General features: G+C 38.1%; 1 protein-coding gene across 1 annotated transcript in view; it reads left to right on the top strand.

The window, feature by feature from the left end:
* The first annotated feature begins 15650 nt into the window (after positions 1 to 15650).
* Positions 15651 to 22917, top strand: part of LOC126249771 (uncharacterized) — a 72398-nt gene continuing 65131 nt past the window's right edge. The window contains exons 1-3 of the mRNA XM_049951493.1: positions 15651 to 15723; positions 18072 to 18239; positions 18322 to 18399. Of these exons, the coding sequence (XP_049807450.1) occupies positions 15651 to 15723; positions 18072 to 18239; positions 18322 to 18399 (319 nt within the window). The remainder of the gene's footprint in view (positions 15724 to 18071; positions 18240 to 18321; positions 18400 to 22917) is intronic.

The following is a 22917-nucleotide window of genomic DNA, read 5'->3' as shown; positions in this document are numbered from 1 at the left end:
AACGTGAAAGAAGGTTAGTTTATGGATGGAAGAGATTGAAATCAAGTACTGAATTGAACGACGCGTTTGTCTGGTACTGGAATACCACGGGTTAGAACACAATCGTGTGGAAATAAGGCACAGTTTTCTAACACGAATTAACGTTGCAAAAGGAACCGATGAGAGAACCATTTGCAAGCTCTGCGCCAAATTCCAGCGGATAAGCAGCGTGGCTGATGGTCTACTGGGATTGTTAACACCAGGCACACTGTAATTATTCCTAAAAATGTCGCCACAGTTTCTGGAATTATCCCGCAAACCGCAAGGAAATCCACGCGAAGAATTGCACCAGAGACTGGTTTGAAGCGTTCCATCACGCAAAAGTACTAAGACAGAGCCTCCACATTTTTCCATTAAAAACCAAGGCCACCAGGTCATACATACCTGTACGATTTGCGCGACAAAGGTCTTACTTTGCGAACCAGATTCTCACAGTGACTGATAATGAAGGATTTGATGTTCGCTGTATGTGGTTCACAGAAGAATTACACTTGCACATAAATGGAGCCGTGGATAAGCAAAACTGACGATTTTGACGTTGCAGAGATCCCCATTTAGTGTGAAGCAAAAGTACTTTATTCTTCTAAAGTTACTATTCAGGTTGCTGTTCGCAGGAAAACCATTATAGGCCCTTCTTTCGTGCAAGAAACGATCATTGTCCGTTATGTTGCAGTTCTGGAACAGTTTGTCGCCACAAAGCTAACGTTGGGGGATCGACCAGGCACTGAGTGTTCATGGAAGATGGGGCCAGGCCATATTGCACCGAATAAGTGTTTTGCATTCTTCACCAATACTTCAAAAATTGTCACTGCATTCATTTATTACAAAGTTACTGGCGCTGGTGTGTGTGGTTTCCACATTCGCTCAGCCTGACTTCTTTTGACTACTTTTTATGGAGCACATTTCAGACTCCCCAACTGGAAACAACCCGACGGACGAGCTTGAATCGGCGAACTGTGTGGGATCTCAGTCCATTTCCGTTGAGACGCTGCAGGATGAAATTTTCACTCTGCAGCAGAGTGTGCAGTGATATGAAAATTCCTGGCCGATTCAAACTGTGTACTGGACCGAGACTCGAAATTGAAACCTTTGCCTTTTGTCAACACTTGTACCGACTGAGCTACCAAAGTCGGACTCACTACCCGCCCTCACAGCATTACTTCCGCCGGTACATCGTCTCCCACTTTCTAAACTTCACAGGAGCGCAAGTTTCACTACAGGATGTGACAGTAAATTTCATGTTTCGTTTTAGCCGTCTACGGGATGTGAAGGCAAATTTCATGTTTCGTTTTAGCCATCTCCATACTGATAGTGGTGGAAATTTCGAAAAAAATGTGATGTGATTGCGAAAACTGCTTGCAGAGGACGAGTTCAATTATATACGCTGACAATGTATGAACTGTACAGTGTAAAGCAGCTTTTCGAACTATTTCGAAACTTCTGTATAAAATTCTTATAGCTTTAACAATAAACATACGATGAAAATGAAACGTCGTTTGGCTAGGGCCTCCCGTCGGGTAGACCGTTCGTCTGGCGCAGGTCTTTCGAGTTGACGCCACTTCGGCGACCTGCGCGTCGATGGAGATGAAATGATGATGACTAGTACAACACAACACCCAGTCCCCGAGCGGAGAAAATCTCCGACCCAGCCGGGAATCGAACCCGGACCCTTAGGATTGACATTGCGTCACGCTGACCACTCAGCTACCGGGGCCGGACAAACATACGATATGTTGCACTCATCTATCGATCTTAGTTTTAGAGATATATAATTTTGAGGTCAGGGACTCGTTCGCTAGACATCCTGTAGAATGTAAGTGACCAGAAGGTTTACAGTAACTATATACAACCAACTTACACCATTTCACTTAAGAGTATGGCACTACACATACAGAGACAAAATGACAGGATGGTAAGAGACTATATAAATACTTTATTTAACGTCATTTTGCCTATTGACTCACTGTGTTTGATGTGAATGATGGCAATAAATTTGAAACAACAATACATGTTGCTAATAGCAGAATTTGTTCTCATTTTTTACAAAATCGCTACAGCATTATGAGGTTTATTCCATATTTATTATCAGCGTCCCTCGGTGAAGAACCAGCAATACTTCTTTTGCTGCTTTGCTGTGCGTTTCGCCGGCCGGTGTGGCCGTGCGGTTCTAGGCGCTTCAGTCTGGAACCGCGTGACCGCTACGGTCGCAGGTTCGAATCCTGCCTCGGGCATGATGTGTGTGACGTCCTTAGGTTAGTTAGGTTTAATTAGTTCTAAGTTCTAGGCGACTGATGACCTCAGAAGTTAAGTCGCATAGTGCTCAGAGCCATTTTTTGCTGTGCGTTTCTTTTGGTGCTTCCCACTGTTTATTTTCTTCTTCTAATTTTTAATGTGCCTTAAAATGGGCAATTTTTAATAATAAACCACATATAACAAATCGCTCACATACATCGCCATTTTATATTCCGGTACAGATAAGCATAAAACGAAATAGTAATAAATTTCCCAATACTTCACCATTGTAGCACTTAGGTAGCAAACGAAATTGACTATATATTCAGATTTTATCTTCTTAAGACAATGGACCAAATTGTACATTATTAGGGGAGAAAGTTTCTCATCTGCTCTGAATAGTATCTAATAGAGAAATAAGTGTGTTGATACAGCAGTCAAAGAAGATGGTAAATAATACGCTGTCAACTCAGTGCTTAGAGAGCCATGCAATCTTTGGAGATAGAGACTGCCAGTGGGAGACAATAAAGTTAAATTGATACAATCAAATATCCCACATTGGTTACTATGACAGGAGGAATGCACCCTGGTCCACATGGAATTTGACGAAGTCCACTTAGCATGTCTTAACATTCTAACAGGAGGTTATTATTGATTATGAAAAGCGACAACTGGATAGTTCTGCAACCAGAATTTGTAATATACAAAAATGTGGATCACAGTAGTGGGCTTCCTGTAGCAATATTTTTGACTTTAATTAAGCTTGAAAAAAATCGCTACAAAAAACAGTGGATCACAGCATCCGGAAATTGGTATCCAGATTAGGTACGACATGAATAATACACTTCATTAGCACATAAGACGATAAAACCTATTTTTTCTGCATGTATGCACAAAATGAAATATAAAAACAACTAGAACGATTCAAAAAGGTGATAAAACACAAACTTTCAATCATCTTTCATAGTCATTTAGATGACCAACATATTTTTTAAATATATTTATTTCACCTCTTAATATTACATCACTTATGTCACTAATATGGGCCTTATGCTTTTAAATAAAATTTCTTGATGGAAGTACTGTTCTTTTTACCTTTTATGATTGTTTTTTGAAATTCCAATTTATTGTTGCAATATTGTTCTCTGCTAGTGTACAACCATTCTGGTAGTGTTCGTTGATCTACACTTGCCCCTCCTAAGATCAGTATGTAGCTCCATTACGTATTTACTACTTAAAGGTGTTGTCTACATTATTTTGCAATAGAAATAAAACTAGTAATAATAATAACGAAAATACATAACTAATGATAATAAAAAGTGAGTCAAAGACCGAAAACAAATATAGAGTAGCAAAGGAAATAGCAAAATGAAGTAATATGACCCTATTACTGAAATACTTGGTATTTTTAAGGTATGACAGTTACAATGCCAGTTAACTGACGCTTATAGGCTTGTGTGCCAAAGATGTGCGTTGCATTTAGCCACACTAAAAATGTGGAAGTAAAGAAGCATGCATACAGTATCTACGCTACCTGCCATTTGAGCTGGAGAAATCCTTTGAGCCAGTTTTGGACTATACGGAATCTATGCAGAATCCCTCTGAAAGCACAGGAGAATTCAATAGCTGTAGGCTTATCCTCAAAGAAATTATTTGAAGTTAGGTATCTACTGTAATTTATCTTCTTTCTATACTCCATTTGCTTGTTATTTTCTCATTTTTATATATTCTGTATTTCAGTTTCTAATGATGTTTGTGACTTTTGTGGTGCTGAGTACTACTGCAGACAGCTTGTGAGTATAACCTTGAGAGCTGACAGAGGTATACGTTTGTAGCCAACATTGGTGAATTTCTGAAAGAGTTTTCTATCCACAGCTTCTGCCCTGCCCTGGCAGCCATCGCAACTTGGCTGGGTCTGTCAGAGAGCGTTGCCGGAGTCACAGTGTTGGCCTTTGGCAATGGCTCGCCTGATATATTCACGTCCATTGCAGCAGCCCCATCTGGCCGTGTTGGCATGATTCTGGCAGAACTACTCGGTATGGGTGCCTTCCTTTGAGTGAATATTGTTTCTATTTTCTCCCATCGTTTTGCAAGTGCTACAAGAAGAAAAACGACTTGTTATTTGGTATAAGAATATGTGCATACACTATAAACAATTATACTGGGATCAAATATCCAGATCCATTACATTATTGGCTATATAAAGCTTCCCAACAAGATTCCAGAAGGTTGCTGTTAATATAAACAGTTTTATACTGTCTTAATGAACTACATTTCTAATGAGGAAGACAGTGTGTTGGAGGTCCCATGAACCCTCGACATAAACTGGCTAGAATACAATCGTCCATTTTGTGAAATTTTGAAATTCAAAATTGCCATTGTATTCATTAACGATCAAGATTTCAACTACAGTCTATCTTATTTTTCTCTTCATTCTGTTCCAAAGTGGATCTTTCTTTGCTCTGTGTTTTTGTAAAATGAAATAGTCATATAATCAAAGGTGTATCTCGTGTGTTTCCACGATGTGTTACTATCTCTGTATACTTAAGGACAATATAAATATTTAATAGTTTTGGAGCGATTCGGGTATGTCTCAGCTTCAACGATTAGACCAAAAACTCTCGTACAAAAGGGATACAAAGTGGGAATTCAGTTTAGGCGCACTTCCCTAGACTGTGGCTAAGCTAATTCTCTGCAGTAGCCATTCCGCCAGGAGTTCTAGTGCAGAAAAGTAATGCAGGAGAATTGAGTAGTTGGGGAAGGTAAAGAAAGGATACTGGCGAAAGTAGTGCTGCTCTCCTCACACCCTCCACACGCTGATATGTAGTTAGTTGATGGGACACACAAAAGAAAGAAAGAAAAATGTCGTGGTACCATTTGTGTCCACTGCATAAACTTTCGCAGGGGACAAGATTCTAAAATTATACTTTTTATATAATTAATTTCATGAGTAAGAATGTGTTTAGCCTCAAGAACTAAATTCGACAGAAGGGCACAAAACCTATCGCATAATCCTCATGTGATAATGAGTCACTAAATATTTTTGGGGGTAGATTATCCCCTCATTGGATACCTGTATAGGTAGTATATTTTATTAATATATTCGATATACATCCTTATATATTATCAACATAAATATGAACAGATTTTTTTTAAAATTATCTGTTTCAGATTACGTCTTCATATGATTAACTCTAGCGTATCCAACGAATTTATGGAGCAAAGTGATGCAATGGTAAGAAACTGGACTCTCAGATGGGAGGGCGCCAGTTTGTACCAGTGTCTGACCTTCTAGATTTCCCATGACTTCCCTAAATCTCACAAGCTGAATGCCAGAAAGGATCTTTTCATAGGTTACAGCAGGTTTACTTTTCCATTCTTCCCCAATATGAGCTTGTGTTCTGTCTCTTAAGACCTCATCATCCATGAGATGTTAAACCCTAACATTCACCCCATCTTACTTTCTCGGAAGAGAAATAATGGCTTAGTTCCATAGGAGCTTGTTAACCTCGATTTTCTTCATTCCTTTCGTCCAGCGAGTCACGAAATAAGGCTAGAAAATATTCAAAACAATATTTTTATTCATACTCCAGTAGTGTTCAGTTTAAACTGAAATTTTAAAATATGATATAGAAACAAATCAGATATATTTCAACAGAAATAATGTGCAAAATATGCCAATGATTAATACTTCTCAGGGTAGAGAAACATCAAAATATGCTGAATAAGTTGAAGTGCGTGACACTTTCTTTGCTCACAATGCTTTACATCTGACAGTGTTGAAGGATCTACTGCAATATTTTCATGATTGGCTTAATAAAAGTTAAACAAATCGTGTTTTGAATTTTTTTTGTTGTTTGTGTGTACCATGTAGAACTAAATTTAGTATGAGGAAGCCTCATAGTTCTAATTCGACCAAAAAGAGTGTTAGTGTTTCACATTTCCTTCCTTCTCATCAGCTGAAATACAAACCACCCTATCCATACAGGGAACTATGAATTAGTTGGCTACTTACATTTGAAGGTATTGATAGAAGAAAGTGCTAACCCTCAAATTAGTAAGGATCACACTGATCAGGTTATCTGTTTCCGAATTCACTAAATGCTGGTAATGAGTAGTTACATGTGTACTGCTAAAAATGAGTGTCTGCTTTAGCTGTCATTTTGTCTTATTCATTAAACATTATTGTCTTTGAATTTAATAGAGCATAATAAAATGCAGTAGCTTAAAGCGCAGTTGCCTGGGTTCTAACTTACTCCCACCAACCCGTTCATTTGATCTCTTTTGCTTATGTGACTCTCACAACGCTTTTGGTATAAATGATCTATCTAATACCATCATTAATATTAGTTCTGGTTCGACTATCCTAAATGTTCCCACAGTTCATTGCTGATATAGTGTATGGAGAAGGATGGCATCTGTAATTAACAAAGTATGTCTTTATGCAACCCAGACACAACAAAAGTTTATCAGCACCATTCTGCTGCCTGGCCCTTCTTCTTGTAATGACATTCCAAAATGAGTTTGTTGACAGAGGTTACAAGTCAAATGAGTTTCCATATCGATTCGATGAAAGGGAAAAAAATTGACTAAGAAAAGTAAAGATACCAAGTATCACATTAATTTGGTGAATGATTTTGTTTCAATGTGGTTACTTCAATGAAAACTGAAAGCAAGATGAAAAATTTCGATATGCACTAAATTGTTTTCCTGTAGATGGATTCAAAAGTCGTAAAGTATGGTTTCTGAAGTTGTATAGTACTTCACACCATTATAATATACAGATTGTATTTTAACTGAATAAGAACTGATGAATTTTTACTCAAGAAGTGGAGAAAAATTTGTAGCTTTTGGTACATTCTATTTTGATACAAAAGGTGTTTTTCTCTTTCATTGTTTTAATAGATTATTTAGACATCTTAAAACGATTTTAAATAGTGTTTGGAAATGATTTTTAAATTTTAGTAGCAGAACGAAATTTTCATTCTGCAGTGGAGTGTGCACTGATATGAAACTTCCTGGCAGATTAAAATTTTATGCCAGGTTGATACTCAAACTTGGGACCTTTGCCATTCACGGGCAAGTGCTCCAATAATTTTTTTAAATCTCAATTTTTTCTATATTGTTAGGTGAAAGGTGAATTTGTTTGGGATGGACGTCCAATGACACCCATTTAGGTTGTTCGTTGATCCATTCACTCAGGTTTTTTTTATTATTATTTATTTTTTACAGAGGTTAGCTAACCCTCTGACCAAACATGCTGAGCTATCATGCTGGCATCAACTGAGCTACCCAAGCACAACTCACTACCCATCCACACAGCTTTACTTCTGCAGTACCTCGGCTCCTACCTTCCAAACTTCACACAGAAGCTCTCCTGCGAAACTTGTAGAACTAGCACTCCTATAAGAAAGAATATTACAGACACGTGGTTTGGTCATAACCAGGGGGATGTTTCCATAACGAAATTTTCATTCTGCAGCGAAATGTGCACTGATATGAAACTTCCTGACAGATTAAAACTGTGTGCCAGACCGAGACACAGTGTGCACTGATATGAAACTTCCTGGCAGACTAAAACTGAGTGCCAGACCGATACACAAACTCGGGGCCTTTGTGCATGTTGTCCAGACTCATACACATCCTTTTAATGATCCTGCTGGCTGCCTCAATGCCGGTACCAATGAAGTCTCCAATGAACAGAAAAAAATTACCAGACGCAAATATTTGAGTGTCAGTAGTAGCTGCTTCATTGGTGGGAAAGTGTAATTTCTGAAAGAAAGAAAAATAATGTCATGAGACAATTTGTTTGACAATTCACGAGAAATTTAAAAACATAACTTGTTTGTCACTCCTTCTACTGTTATGATTATGTAAATTCAATAACTTATGATTCCCTGTTAGGTGAATGACAAGTGCCTATGTTCTTGTGACACACAGATAATAATTATTTTATGACAAATATAAATGTGGTTTTGAGAATAATGCTAATAAGTGAGAAACACAACAGCCATATCCTACAGCTTCCTTTAAAAGACTGACGTTCCTGTTAATTTTACTGTGTTAAGCTTATGTGAGTAAGTACAAATAATTTATATGTTTACGGGGATAACTCTAGGTATTGTATAATTTTTTTGCTCTGAAGTGTTCACTAAAAGATGGAAAGTAGTCGTCCCAATGAGAGATAAGAATGAACAATATTTTCTGCTATAGATTTAGCTGAATGAACTTTGCACATTAGTGTACTATCAAATTTTTCTTACATTACAGTCATAATAAGCCATCAATTTCAGAAAAATAATACTTCAGAGAAGAGTAATATAAGATATTCAATTTTTTTAGTTACCTTCACCTGAAATAAATGAAGACACTTAAAATAACTTGATATTTAAGGAATGATTAAAAAAGTAGCCTTCCAGGCGCTCCCTCCACATGTTAACAGCTATGTAGATTCATTAATTAGATTCCTGTTCTGCTCCTATAAGATAAATATGTAGCTATTATTTTATGATAAATGTGGATGACCTTGTATAGGTAATAGTGATAACTCAAGTACAACAGCTATGTTCTGTAGCTGAGGAGACATCACCATTTTTTAAATTCTAACTTTCCTGTTAATCTTACTGTGTTAAATGCAGTTTGAGTAAGTGCAGCTAGTTCACAGGTTTTAGGGAATAATGCTAGGTGGGAGACAATGTTGTTGCTCTGAAGCTTTAATGGGACTATAATCCTAATATTTTCACTAAAAGGCGAAAGTTGTTCTGACACTGCTGTGGTGTTTACAACAAGTGTCATTCCTAATAGAAAACAGAGTCAACAACATTTTCTTCTGTTGACGTAATGTGGCCGAATGAAACTGGAACACTACTGTTTTATGAAAACGTTTTGCTACACGAAAGATCAATGTTTTTGTCTGAAACTGAAACAGCTATTAATACAAATGGTACCCATAACTAGTTTGGTTTTTCGATTTGGTTAAGTAGATTGAGGCACTGCTAAATAAAGTGAAACAGTCCTTTCCACTACTGCAGGAATTGTAACACACGACAGGTAAATAAGACTTTCTCAGATGGAAAGACTACCCCAGGCGTCATAAATCAACCCTCAGGGGTCATATATTAATTAACATAACAACAGGTTAAGGGGAGAGGGAGGGTGATAATTTGATCCTAAATGTATGCTTTCCCCTGAATGTATTCAACCTGCGCAAACAAAATGCACCAGGACTCTCTTTATTTCTTTACAACTCTTGTCTCTGACATTGAAGACGGTGTGTTTGGTTCTGTTACAAAAGAACTCTTAGAGTCATTCACATGTCTGGCAACATAATCTGAATGCCTGGACCTTCCTAAACAGTCTGCAGTGGGCACTGTGTCAAATGCTTTCCGGAACTCTAGGAATGTGAATCTGCCTGGTGCTCTTCATCCATGGGTCACAGGATATCATGCAATAAAGAGGAAAGCTGTTTTACACAAGTGATGCTTTCTGAATCCGTTCTGATTTGTCAACAGAAGTTTTCCTGTCTCAAGTATATTCATTGTATTCAAACTCAGAATATGTTCAATAATTCTGTATCAAACAAATGTTAAGGATGTTGGTCTGTAATTTTGTGGAAACCATTCTTAGAAGACACCTGCACTTTTTTTCCAGTTGGTAAGGACTTTGCATTGGGCGAGAGATTCGCGATAAATGCAAGTGTAGTAAAGGGCCAACACTTTAGAGTATTCTCTGCAAAACGGAACTGCGATTCCATCCTGACTTGCTACCTTACTTGCTTTCACATCTTTCAGTTGCCTCTAAGTCTGGGAGGAATCCTATTACTGTGTTCTCCATACAGCAATCTGTGCAACAGTCAAACAGTAGTATGTTTGCAAGACCCTCTTGCATAAATGATTTCTGAAGCGTGAAATTTAAAAAGTCAGTTTTTCTTTTACTATCTTCTGTTGCCACACCACACTGGCCAACGAATCACTGGATAGAAGCCTCCAACCTACTTATCCATTTTCCATTTTATGAGAGGCGTTCGATGAGTAATGCAACACAATGTCGGTTGAAAAATGCAGAATTTGTTGTGGAACACAGTGAAATATTTCTGCTTCAGTCTGTATGGTTTCATGAACTTCTGACGTGTGACAGCACTCTATGAACCCTTCAAAATGGCGACTATAACAGAGCTGTGTTCCAAGCAGAGAATTGTCATTGAATTTCTTTTGTCGGAAATTCAGAGCATCACAAAAATTCATAGGTTCCTGCAGAATGTCTACAGAGACCCGTCAGTGAAGGAAAGCACAATGAGTCACTGGGGGAGGTGACTGTCATCATTGCAGCAATGTTACACAAACCTGTCCGATCTCCTGCATCTGCGCAGCCTTGCACAACTCTGACTCCTGCAATGTTCAAATCTGCGAATACTCTCCTTTGAGGTGGTCAACAGATCAAAGCCGAACACTTCACTGTAGAACTGGGTGTCTCTATTGCTAGTGCTAGCACAGTCATCTGCAAGTTGGGGTTTTAAAAGTATGCGCCCACTGAGTGCCTCGCCACCTGCAGCACAAATCTTGCAACTTCCGACTTTCATCTGTTTCGTCCAATGAAGAACATGTCTGTGCAGGAAACAGTACACGGATGCTGATGCAGCAAGACATCGGCTCTGATGTCGACCAGTAGAGCAGTACAACGAGGGCAAACAGTCTCTTCCAGTACAGTGGCATAAGGCTATAGCATTGAATTGAGATTATATTGAGAAATAGCGTTTTGTGGCAAGAAGAGTGTATTGGAGTCCTGAATAAAACCAACCTGCTTTCAGGTAAAAACATGCTGCATTGCTCATTAAACGCCCCTTGTTCGTGGAACCAGAATTACCTTGGGTTCCAGGAAGGTCTTTTTCTACGGTATAACAGTGGAAGCTGTTGTATGCTACGTGCACTGATATTTTTACAGGCTTCTACTAGCTTTTGTTTTTCGTCACTTACACCTTCTTTTTTTGAACTGAGGGTGTGTCCTCGTCATTTTCCGGACTTAATTATTATACCCTGGTGGGTGCTTTCTGTCCTTGATTCACTTACACTGCACATACTTCTCCAAATTGTGATTTATAATCAGTTTAAACTTTGCTTGTAATTCCTCTTTGTCCATCACATTGGAACTAAATGTTGTTCATTCATTATTTATGCTAACAACTAGTCTTCCTATCAGAAGTGCTCTCCTAACCTTCTTGATGGATTTATTAACTTCATTAACCATTGTCACTATGACATCAAGATCGCTAATCCCTGACTCTGTGCTGACACTGTCGATAAAGTCAGGTCTGTTGTAGTTACAAGGGTTAAAATATTTGCATTCCGTGTGAGCTGTTAAACTAGCTGTTAAAGACAGTTTGTGGAAAACTTACTCAAAATTGCTTCACAAGAGCACCTGTCCATACCACCTGCAAGGTGTCCATAGGTACCGTATCCCAGCCTATACTCGACAGTTTTACAGTAACCTCCAACTATAGCTCTGTCCAGGCGTATTAGCGAGTGGCTCTTAGAGCGGTGTTGCCAGACTTGTACTCACAAGTGTTTGCTGGTCATACACCTCTCTGTTATTCTTAATAGTTCCTACTTTTGTTAAAATCAGTATAATTACTTTTTGCGATTAAATATTTATTTAGGCTATGTCTCTCACTTCGTTATGGAAGCAGTGTATGTGTACATGATTCAAATTTAAAAACATTTAAAAGCCATAGCATTCAATTCGTTATTTTCAGTCTAAATCATGGGCAAAAACTCATATCAGGATAAAAAAAATACTATAATTACTGGAATTTCAAGCAAATTAGCGCGCTAATAAAAACGCATAATTGCTCAAACTTGGCTGTGTTCATTTTCGAATAGTAATCCTCTGACTTGTTTGTCTTGCTACATATGTAAACTACTTTCTGATCGTACAGTCACAACAATCAGCCTAGTCCGTTTCCCAACAGGTACATTAAGACCCCACTTCGTCTCGAATTCTGCCGTTATGTACTTTAGTGAATGGTTTTGAGTAAGCCAAGTTTCATCCAAATAGAATATAGGTGACATGTCAACTGAAGAACGCAGCGAATTCATCGTCTGGAAAAAATTAATGATTGACGCCAGTCATTCCGTTAAAGTACAAACTTTCAATCGTCATTCCGACGCTTGTATCTAAATCCTATATCATTTAATATGTATCTCACAGATATAGCAGACCTAGTGAAATTTATTTTTTCACTTAACTTTTTTTTTCAATTTTGCTAATGGTTTGGTAATCGCTACTATTGTCAAATTTATAGACTGTCCACCTAACAAAGTGTTTTGGTAACTCGTTTTGTTTCGTTAAAGAGCTGTGTTGTTTAAAATTTTTCCATGGCAAATCGAACGTTGGGGATTTTCCCTCACAACACACGTGCTGGATAGTTCATAAACCAATGCCACAAGCTGCAGTGCAAATAGCCCGCACGGTAGCAAGGTTTTTTTTCCTTAGAGTGGTTCTTTTCTTCAGTAACATACCATTGCATTTCTATGTATCATTGCTATTGGTTCTGTCTACCTTCCACAAGTATTTCCTACTGAGTGCCCATGTTGATGTTAACACTTCATCAACATTGCCTAGAAGATGTTTTAAATATTTACAGACAATGTAGACTACGGATTTGTTTTGTTGCAGAGACTGTTTCCTTTTTCAGTCGCAAAATCTTGTTGAAATTGTTTTGGTACCTACCTACGTGTCACAGGACAAAACTCTCTTTCTTCCTGCTTTTACATTTTCAAGTTACACTTCCACTTAGTAAATAAATTGCACAAATAATGTCAAAGATACTCTTTTTTACTTCAGTCAAACAGATAGAAGTCAGTAACTCAAGAACTGCGCGAAAACCTGCACACCATCTCGCTACTGATGCTCCACTGGTGCTCGAACAAGGCAGCTGCAGGCGCTCAATATTACCATTTTCGAATGCTAGAGAGAGACCATTACACAATACTATGCACAAGTGTGGCATCAGCACAATTGCAGCCACCCTCCTAGCCCGCCTGGATAGGGCTGTAATGTTGCGTGCTGTGGGTATTTCCGTGCTACTGAGCATTTGCTTCCTTTGAATGATTCTAAACTTGTCACTGGGAAATCGGATGACCAGTAAAAATATCTGATAATTAACTTGAGATCATTTACATCTGTTACTCGTGTCCAGAAAACTCCCCATTTGATATCAGTAGACAATGTATATTTTTCAGTTCCAGTGGATACTCGGCTTCCTATTGCAGCTAATTTATCTTTTCGATATATGTTCCGAGACTCTCTAAATATTCTGGAGCTTTCTACTTTGGGTTTCAGCCACATCTTGGTGCCAAGAATAATTTGAGTGTGACACTTTCCTGGACGACAGTAAATTCAAAAACTTTGTTATGAAGTATCGGCAATTTACTGTTAAAATTTTGACAGTGAAAGTGACATTACTTTGTGAATGGGGTTGTCTTGCTCTGTGTATCAGTTGGAGAGCATTCATCAGAGGACCACAAATTATCACCCAGCCTAAGAAAACAGCATTTCACGCGACAAGTACTTTGCTACCCGAGTGGCTGCTTCCTCTGTGCGATGCATTTGTGACCTATCAACTGGAGCCCTACAATTCTCCACTCCGTAATACAGGTCCAGAAATCTTCAACAAAGCCCGTCAGGGAATCAACAGAGATCCTCTTCTCAGCTCCAACCTGAAGGACACTGATCCACTCTAGGAACAATGCTGCAAATTGAGAGCTCTGCTTGCATATTACATTGTGAACCCACACATCCAATTGTGACAGATGTCCCGGACATTGCCTCTGTTCCAGATCATTTGGAGTGAAATATGATTGTAGCCACTATCAGTTAGCAGAGAACAGTATTACTTAAATTCCTCCCAGACCAGCCATTGCTATCAAACAACAGGGCAGCGATGTGATGTACTGCCCCTGTTGTTCAGCACTGTAGTAATGACGCTGTAGTCTCTTCAGTCACCAGTATCTGAACGTTTGTCTACAGCCTGAGCATTTTACTGCTGCAGAGCAGTGACACGGCTGGGATGTGGGCTGGGGATCATGAGCCTTTCCTTATGCAGTAGCCATTCAGTGCTTTACAGTTAACCAGAGCTCACCACACTGCTTGACTCTGACAGTACTGAGTGATGTATTCACTTCGCTCGCTATCAACCTAGTAATAATGGAGTCCAATGATTGCAAATAAACTGCAGTAAAAAATTTCTTCCATCATGAATTGTCTTCTCCTGCTGCACCTGCATCCATTTTTGGTAGACAATCGCCACCCACACTCACTCATTCTTGCCATCATGTTGTGAAACTTTATAAAGTAAATTTGTTCTCTATTATCTGAATGATTTTCATTTATTCATACTCTAGCCTTTTCCCCATGGCTTTGTCTGTGCATGCATTTGAGACATATATTGAACACACCTCCCTCTCCCCCTCTTCCTCCCTCCGTCTGTCCACCTCATTTTCTCACCTCTGCCTTATCGCCTCTTCTCCACTCTCTCTGTCTCTTCATTTCCTCGACCCTCCCCCCCCCCCCCATTTATCCATTTGTGGCACCGCTTCTCTGTGACCACATCTTCCTTCCCCATCTCTGACCCCCTCTCTTCCATCTCCACTCTTACTTTTCCAGCTAGCCACTGCCCCTTCATGTCTTCCACCTGTCTCATGCATCTTGCCCTCCCCCCTCTCTCTTTCTATTTTCTTCTCACCCTTGCTCTTCCCATCTCCTCCTTTGTCCATCTCAAGCTGTCTACAGACGTGCTCATCGGCACATTTAGCCCCCGGAATACATTTTAATAAAGCAGGCTAACACTGCTCCCGCAACACATCTGTCGTTGCAGGGCAGGCTACATATCATGGGCTTGAAAATCATTTATTTGTTCCTCATGTATAGGCCATTGTGCAAAGCAGGTCGACTACGTAGGCATATTAGAGAGTAATATTAGAGTAATATTAGAGAAGGGTGACCCATTATAAGCTCTATATTTATTTATAAACATGTTCATATTATAATAGGTACATCAGGTTACTTGGTGGGTCTCTGTAACAGGTCATGTGTAATATCTGCACAATGTATCACAGACTGAAGATTTCATGTTTACTTGTCATTATCATATACAGTAAACTAAAAACTGGATATCTAGAAAACACCCAAAACATCTGTTATTAAATACAAACATCAGATCTGTAAAGTGTTCTCATTACACATCTTTAGATATTATAGCTACGGTATGTATAAAGCATAAAGACAAGAATAGTATATTAACAACTTTGTATGAATTATAGTGCACTTCTCCATACAAGGAAACTATCGAGTACATTTGCGGTGGCCCATGAACATGAAATAAAATGAAAAGTACAGTATTTACAATTCAGATATTAACTCTGATTGAGGCAGCTAGCATAGTTGGGATGAAAAATAGTGAGTAATATTTTGACAACAGCAGAGAAGCTCCCACAACATATCTGAGACCACTCCAGCATTGCAGGAGGGATAATATAGTTAAAAATTATAGTTTTAACCCTCAGCAATATTGATGAGAAATATTATTAGTATGTGCACTCAATTATTAGCTATGACATTCTTTTTGGGGGAAGAAATCCACAAAATATGAACACAGTTTTCAAACTCCAGAAAAGAGCCATAAGAATAACAACCAAAAATACTAATCAAACTCATTGTAAAGATCTGTTCAGAACACTGGGTATTTTAACAGCTCCATGTGAATACATTTACCAATCAGTTGTACACATCAAAAATAACATTGGTAATTACTGCACAAGCAGCTCTGTCCACTGCCATGCAACAAGAGATAGACTCGACTTACATTTACCAAGAAAAAATAAACATAAAACTCGAAACAGCATTTTCTACCAAGGAATAAAACTGTATGATGAATTACCAAAAGAGATTAAAGAAATTGCAAAAATACACTTATTTAAAAAGACAGCTAAAAAGTACCTGTTATGCAATACATTTTATACATTGAATGAATACTTAGCTTAGACAGAGTAGGGGTTTGGTAAAAAATGTTATACATATAAATAATGATAATGACTCTAAAACATCCAACACTCCACATAACACTTTCACTTTGTTTTTTCCTTCTTTTTTCCTTTCTAGAAATACTTTCCCCCAAGCTATGCATAGCACAATACTAACATCTCTTCCTCTTCCTCTTTCTGAGCTCAACATCTCACTCATTATGGAGGGATGCTGACTGTTTTTCAGGATAGCAAATGGGAAGTTGCAGAGATCACCAGCGTTTTTTCTTTCTTTCTTTGTGTGTGTGTGTGTGTGTGTGTGTGTGTGTGTGTGTAGTGAGTGAAGTGTTATGAAACAATGTGTGTGTAGTGTGTGCAGTGACTGATAGTGAGATATGAGTGAACAATGTGGCATTACATTATTTAATAAGTTATTTGTAAAAATTAAGTATTGTATACCAGGAGTAAATCTAATGATTGTCTCTAACTAGAAGTCTGTAAATATATGTGTAAATAAATTGGCTTATTTTAAATTTATCTAAATTTGTAAATATGGCTATAATAGAGGGAAACTAAAAACAAAGATGATGTGACTTACCAAACGAAAGCGCTGGCAGGTCGATAGACACACAAACAAACACAAACATACACACAAAATTCAAGCTTTCACAACCAACGGTTGCTTCATCAGGAAAGAGGGAAGGAGAGGGAAAGACGAAAGGATGTGGGTTTTAAGGGAGAGGTTAAGGAGTCATTCCAATCCCGTGAGCGGAAAGACTTACCTTAGGGGGAAAAAAGGACAGGTATACACTTGCACACACACCCATATCCAACCGCACATAAACAGACACAAGCAGACATTTGTAAAGGCAAAGAGTTTCGGCAGAAGGACAGGTATACACTTGCACACACACCCATATCCAACTGCACATACACAGACACAAGCAGACATTTGTAAAGGCAAAGAGTTTCGGCAGAGATGTCAGTCGAGGCAGAAGTACAGAGGCAAAGATGTTGTTGAAAGACAGGTGAGGTATGAGCGGCAGTATATCCTCTCTTCTCGTTATCCGCCAGGCCTCAACCTCCGCTAATTTCAAGTTGCCGCCGCTCATACCTCACCTGTCTTTCAACAACATCTTTGCCTCTGTACTTCTGCCTCGACTGACATCTCTGCCGAAACTCTTTGCCTTTACAAATGTCTGCTTGTGTCTGTGTATGTGCAGTTGGATATGGGTGTGTGTGCAAGTGTATACCTGTCCTTTTTTCCCCCTAAGGTAAGTCTTTCCGCTCCCGGGATTGGAATGACTCCTTACCCTCTCCCTTAAAACCCACAGGCCACATTCTTTCGTCTTTCCCTCTCCTTCCCTCTTTCCTGATGAAGGAACCGTTGGTTGTGAAAGCTTGAATTTTGTGTGTATGTTTGTGTGTCTATCGACCTGCCAGCACTTTCGTTTGGTAAGTCACATCATCTTTGTTTTTAGATATAAATTTGTAAATACTTTGACATGTCCTATATCCTTGTAAAAAGGGATCTACGGATGAATAAAGCTACTACTACTACTACTACTACTACTACTACTACTACTACTACAGTAAGTTTGGTGATAGCCCACAGAACCAAGTAGAGGTTAACAGGAGGGTAAGGGAGAGGAAGGGTTTCAGTCATATGAACTAACTTCAGAATAATTTTAGTTTCTCACTCAAAACAAAAGAGAAATGTGCCAATACACTCATGTTTCATCTATTTTTTCCACGTCAATGACAATATCTTCCTAAACATTTCAGGAGGTGGAATATTTGTGACAACAGTTACAGCAGGATTTGTTCTACTGTGCACACCTTTCAAGATGTATGGAACATCATTTCTGAGAGACAGTATATTTTATCTCATGGCGGTTCTGTGGTTGTATATTATATTCCTTGATGGACACCTTACATACATTGAGACCACAGGTTGGCATTGTCAGTTATTTATAAACTTCCTATAGATGCATCAGACTTAACTATGACTCTGATTTCAGTATTTTTTTTTCAGCTATGATAATAATATATGGAGTTTACTTGGCAGTCGTACTGATTGGAAACTATATTGAGGCCTACAAGCTGAAGAAAGGTAAAATAGCTAATTAACCATTATTAAACTATTATTAAACCTAAGTAGTATTTTGCATGGAAAAGTGATTGTGTAAGCTATTGTTCATGGTGGTTGTGAAGAAAAGCACTACATTTTGATTGAGTCCATTTCCATACAATCAGTTTAACTGAATCAGTAGTTTGAAGAAGGGAACGATTGCCATAAAACCATTTTTTCCCATCAAATATGTTAGCATATAGGTGAACATGGTCAGCTCTAAAAAGGGACAGAAAACCTCTCATGTGCTAGCTTAATTGGACTTCAAAAGATTTGTTATTTTGAATAATGGAACATATTCTAGTTTCTGATTCATTCGCATTGATCTGTGGTTGCTCAAACTCCTGGTGTTCATATCTGGTGTTTGTTTTCTTAAGCCCTTTTGTTTTTGGTGCATCAGAGTACTATTTTGTGTTTAATGTCTGATGTCTGAGTTTAGATATTCTTCATTAAAGGTAAATGAATAATGTTTATTCAAAAAGTAAATATTCTGGATGGTTTAAAGGCAAGTTAGTTTGGCAATGATGGTAACAGACTCTTTGAAAATGTCCTCATTTTTTTATTTGCAAATACAGGTTTAGAATATTTCTTCCATAAAAGTTACTTTACTGCATCTAAGTTCATTGATGGTGTGGTGAAGAATACTTTCTTTCTTCAAAAGAGCAAGAGTGTCCCATATCCCAACAGAAATGTCATACAGTGGAAATATTCCAGTACAAGCCAAGAAGACCAAGGTTGTATCCAAGATAGTTACATATATACTATATGAGTCCACACCATTTTATGAGGAGCTGTTGATGAGACCAACAGCAGCTACTGGACAGTACAGTAATGATATTCAGGTTAAATTTAGTGGATAATGCTTTCAAAGCCTGTGAGTACTATATATATTTCTGGTATGTGTTCTGTTATGAAACTTTGTGAAAATATAATGATTTCTGATTTTGTAATAAGAAGTTTTAATCCCTAATTCATAATCAGCTTGAAAAAGGGAACAAATCCTTGGTTTTTTATATTGTGATACATGCCTCAGGACAATCCAATTCATCTTTCCAAAGTACTGAGATAGGAGGTTAATGTAAAGAATCTCACATAAATCTTCAGACAGAATTAAAAATAAGAACAGGAAGAAGTTTTTTGTGTTTCCCCACAAAAGGAGGTTTTGGATTCATTCCATTTTTCAAATTACCAATTCAGTTAATCATGATCTGTGTATCTTTTCATTTTGCATTTTGTACATTGTATGTAGGTGACAAAATTTAGGCGATGAAAGTGCTGTTATGTTATATATAAGCATCAATGTTCAGCATGAAAATTCTAAACCATTTATCACAAATGGCCTGTGGTATATAGGGTGCCCTGTAAAAACATTTTATTTGACGTATGATACACTGAACAAAAGTGCCGGAGATTTTATGTGTTTTTTGTACAAGAATACACAATTTCAAACAGCCAATTAGAAACAGGACTCTGTGGGTCTAGTGAGGTCAGCACATTTTGGTATTAACAACTAAGCCAAATTTACATTGTCAATCATAGGGGAACATGGGAACAAAATTTCTGTCATAGCATACAGTGACATGACTGAAAAAGCTTGCCTGACTCTAACTTTGTTTGGTGTTTTACATGCAGCCAGTAGGTTGCAGCATTTGAAAACCTGTAGAGGCATCTACTGTTTGGGTAAAAGTGTCCCTCTAAGAGCTGCTCTGCAGTTATAAAAAATGCTCAATTTTAATTAACGCTATATGATTATATATTTGCAGTTTTACCTTGTATAGTGACATCAGTATAGATTTTCTGGTTGAGAGAAACACCAGTGTTTCGGTCCATCAGCTGGCCACTGTGCCTGAGTGGTTCTAGGCGCTTCAGTCCAGAACTATGCTGCTGCTACGGTCACAGGTTTGAATCCTACCTTGGGCATGGATGTGTGTGATGTCCTTAGGTTGGTTAGATTTAAGTACTTCTAAGTCTAGGGGTCTGATGACCTCAGATGTTAAGCCCCATAGTGCTTAGAGCCATATGAACCATTTTTTGAATTGGTCCATCACTTCTACCGAGGGGGAAATATAAATCTTTGTTGAAAAGCAAATGAAGTGAACTTAATTTATTGTATTCATTTATTCTTCCATCTTTAAGCATTTTTATGCTGCCAGAGGTATCCGAAAAGTACCTGCTACAGAGAGGAGTGACACATTATAAAAAAAACTGTGCTACATATTTTGTAGTACTATCAGTACATAATGTGCATTAATAAATGGAGAAATCTTTTCTGTCAGCAAGAGATAACCAGATGTCAAATGCTGCATCTGTAGATATTTCATCCATTCTGAAACATTTGGAAGTCACAGAAATAGACCCGGTAGTCCATGATCAATATAAAATAGTGCCAAGGTATTATAAAGCGTCTTAGCCAAATAATTGTGGAAACCACAGCCGAGTAATCATCTTAAACAAATCTTCCAGAACAGGAAACACTACGAATTCAAGTTGAGTAGTGCGGCATGTCTCTTCAGTCAATGAGATTTATTATAATGCATTTAGGAAATACAGAGAGAGGAGGAATGATCAATACTGACAATGTATCACAGCTGAAGGGACCACCATACAGAATATGAGCACTACTTGACGTGAGCACTTCTGATCACTTGGCATGACACCTTACCAGCACACACAGTGTAGGCAACAGTGTATGTTAGAGCTCATGAGGTCTTCATGGAGATGTTAGTTAGTTAGTTATGTGTTCCATTGATCAATAGCATGGAAAAACCGTTATAATGTGAAATGTGTAAAATGTACAAGAAATGCCCACAGAAAACAAGGCCCTTTTTTTTAAACATTATAGTGTTATACCTAAATATTTCTATTATCTATCCCATTCCCTTAAATGGCACAGAATTCATATATTATATCTCCAAATTTATTTACTCATATTCAAGAAATCATCTATGGTATAGAAGGAATTGTCAAGGATTTCAATTTGTTTTTGAAGCTATTACTGCTGTCTGTGAGACATTTTATTTCATCTGGTAATTTATCAAAAAGTTTTATAGCAGCATATTTTACCCCTTTCTGTGCCAAAGATAGGTTAAGTAAAGGATAGTGTAGGTCCTTCTTTTTTCTGGTATTGTAATCATGAATGTTGATGTTGATTTTAAACTGGTCCATGTAGTCGAGAAAAAATTTCATTACTGAGTAAATGTACTGTGAAGCAGTTGTAAGAATTCCTAACCTTTTAAACAGATGCCTACAAAATGTGCAACTATGAACCCCACACATTATTCTAACTACTCTCTTTTGAGCAGTGAATACCTTTTGCCCAAGTGTTGAGTTGCCCCAGAATATTACTCCAAATGACATCAGAGAGTGGAAGTATGCAAAGTATGTTACTTTACTAATTTCTACATCCTCAAAATTGGCAATTATTCTGACTGCAAAAGTTGCTGAACCTAGTCGCTTTAGGAGATCCAAAATATGAATTTTCCAATTAAGATTCTCATCTACAGAGTGGTCCATTGATCGTGATTGAGCCAAATATCTCACGAAATAAGTGTCAAACGAAAAAACTACAAAGAACGAAACTTGTATAGCTTGAAGAGGGAAACCAGATGGCACTATGGTTGGCCCACTAGATGGCGCTGTCATAGGCCAAACGGATATCAACTGCGTTTTTTTGAGTAGGAACCCCCATTTTTTTATTACATATTCGTGTAGTACATAAAGAAATATGAATGTTTTAATTGGACCACTTTTTTTGCTTTGTGATAGATGGCGCTGTAATAGTCACAAACATATGGCTCACAAATTTAGATGAACAGTTGGTAACAGGTAGGTTTTTTAAATTAAAATGCAGAACGTAGGTATGTTTGAACATTTTATTTTGGCTGTTCCAATGTGATAATGTTCACACATGCATTGACAATGCGCTGACGCATGTTGTCAGGCATTGTCGGTGGATTATGATAGCAAATATCCTTCAACTTTCCCCATGGAAAGAAATCCGGGGATGTCAGATCCAGTGAATGTGCGGGCCATAGTGTGGTGCTTTGGTAACCAATCCACTTGTCATGAAATATGCTATTCAATACCACTTCAGCCCCACGCGAGTTATGTGCCGGACATCCATCATATTGGAAGTACATCACCATTCTGTTATGCAGTGAAACATCTTGTAGTAACATCGGTAGAACATTACGTAGGAAATCAGCATACATTGCACCATTTAGATTGCCATCGATAAAATAATAATAATGCCGCACCATAGATTAACCCGCCAAGGTCGCTGATGTACCACTTGTCGCTGCCATCATGGATTTTACATTGTCCAATAGTGCATATTATGCCAGTTTACATTACCAATGTTTGTGAATTATGCTTCGTCGCTAAATAGAACACGTGCAAAAAATCTGTCACCGTCCCATAATTTCTCCTGTGCTCAGTGGCAGAACTGTACACGATGTTCAAAGTCATCACCATGCAATTCAGGGTGCATAGAAATATGGT

This window comes from Schistocerca nitens, chromosome 1, assembly GCF_023898315.1.
Source record: "Schistocerca nitens isolate TAMUIC-IGC-003100 chromosome 1, iqSchNite1.1, whole genome shotgun sequence".
Taxonomy (NCBI): Eukaryota; Metazoa; Arthropoda; class Insecta; order Orthoptera; family Acrididae; genus Schistocerca; species Schistocerca nitens.
This window is presented reverse-complemented; position numbering and strand designations above follow the sequence as displayed.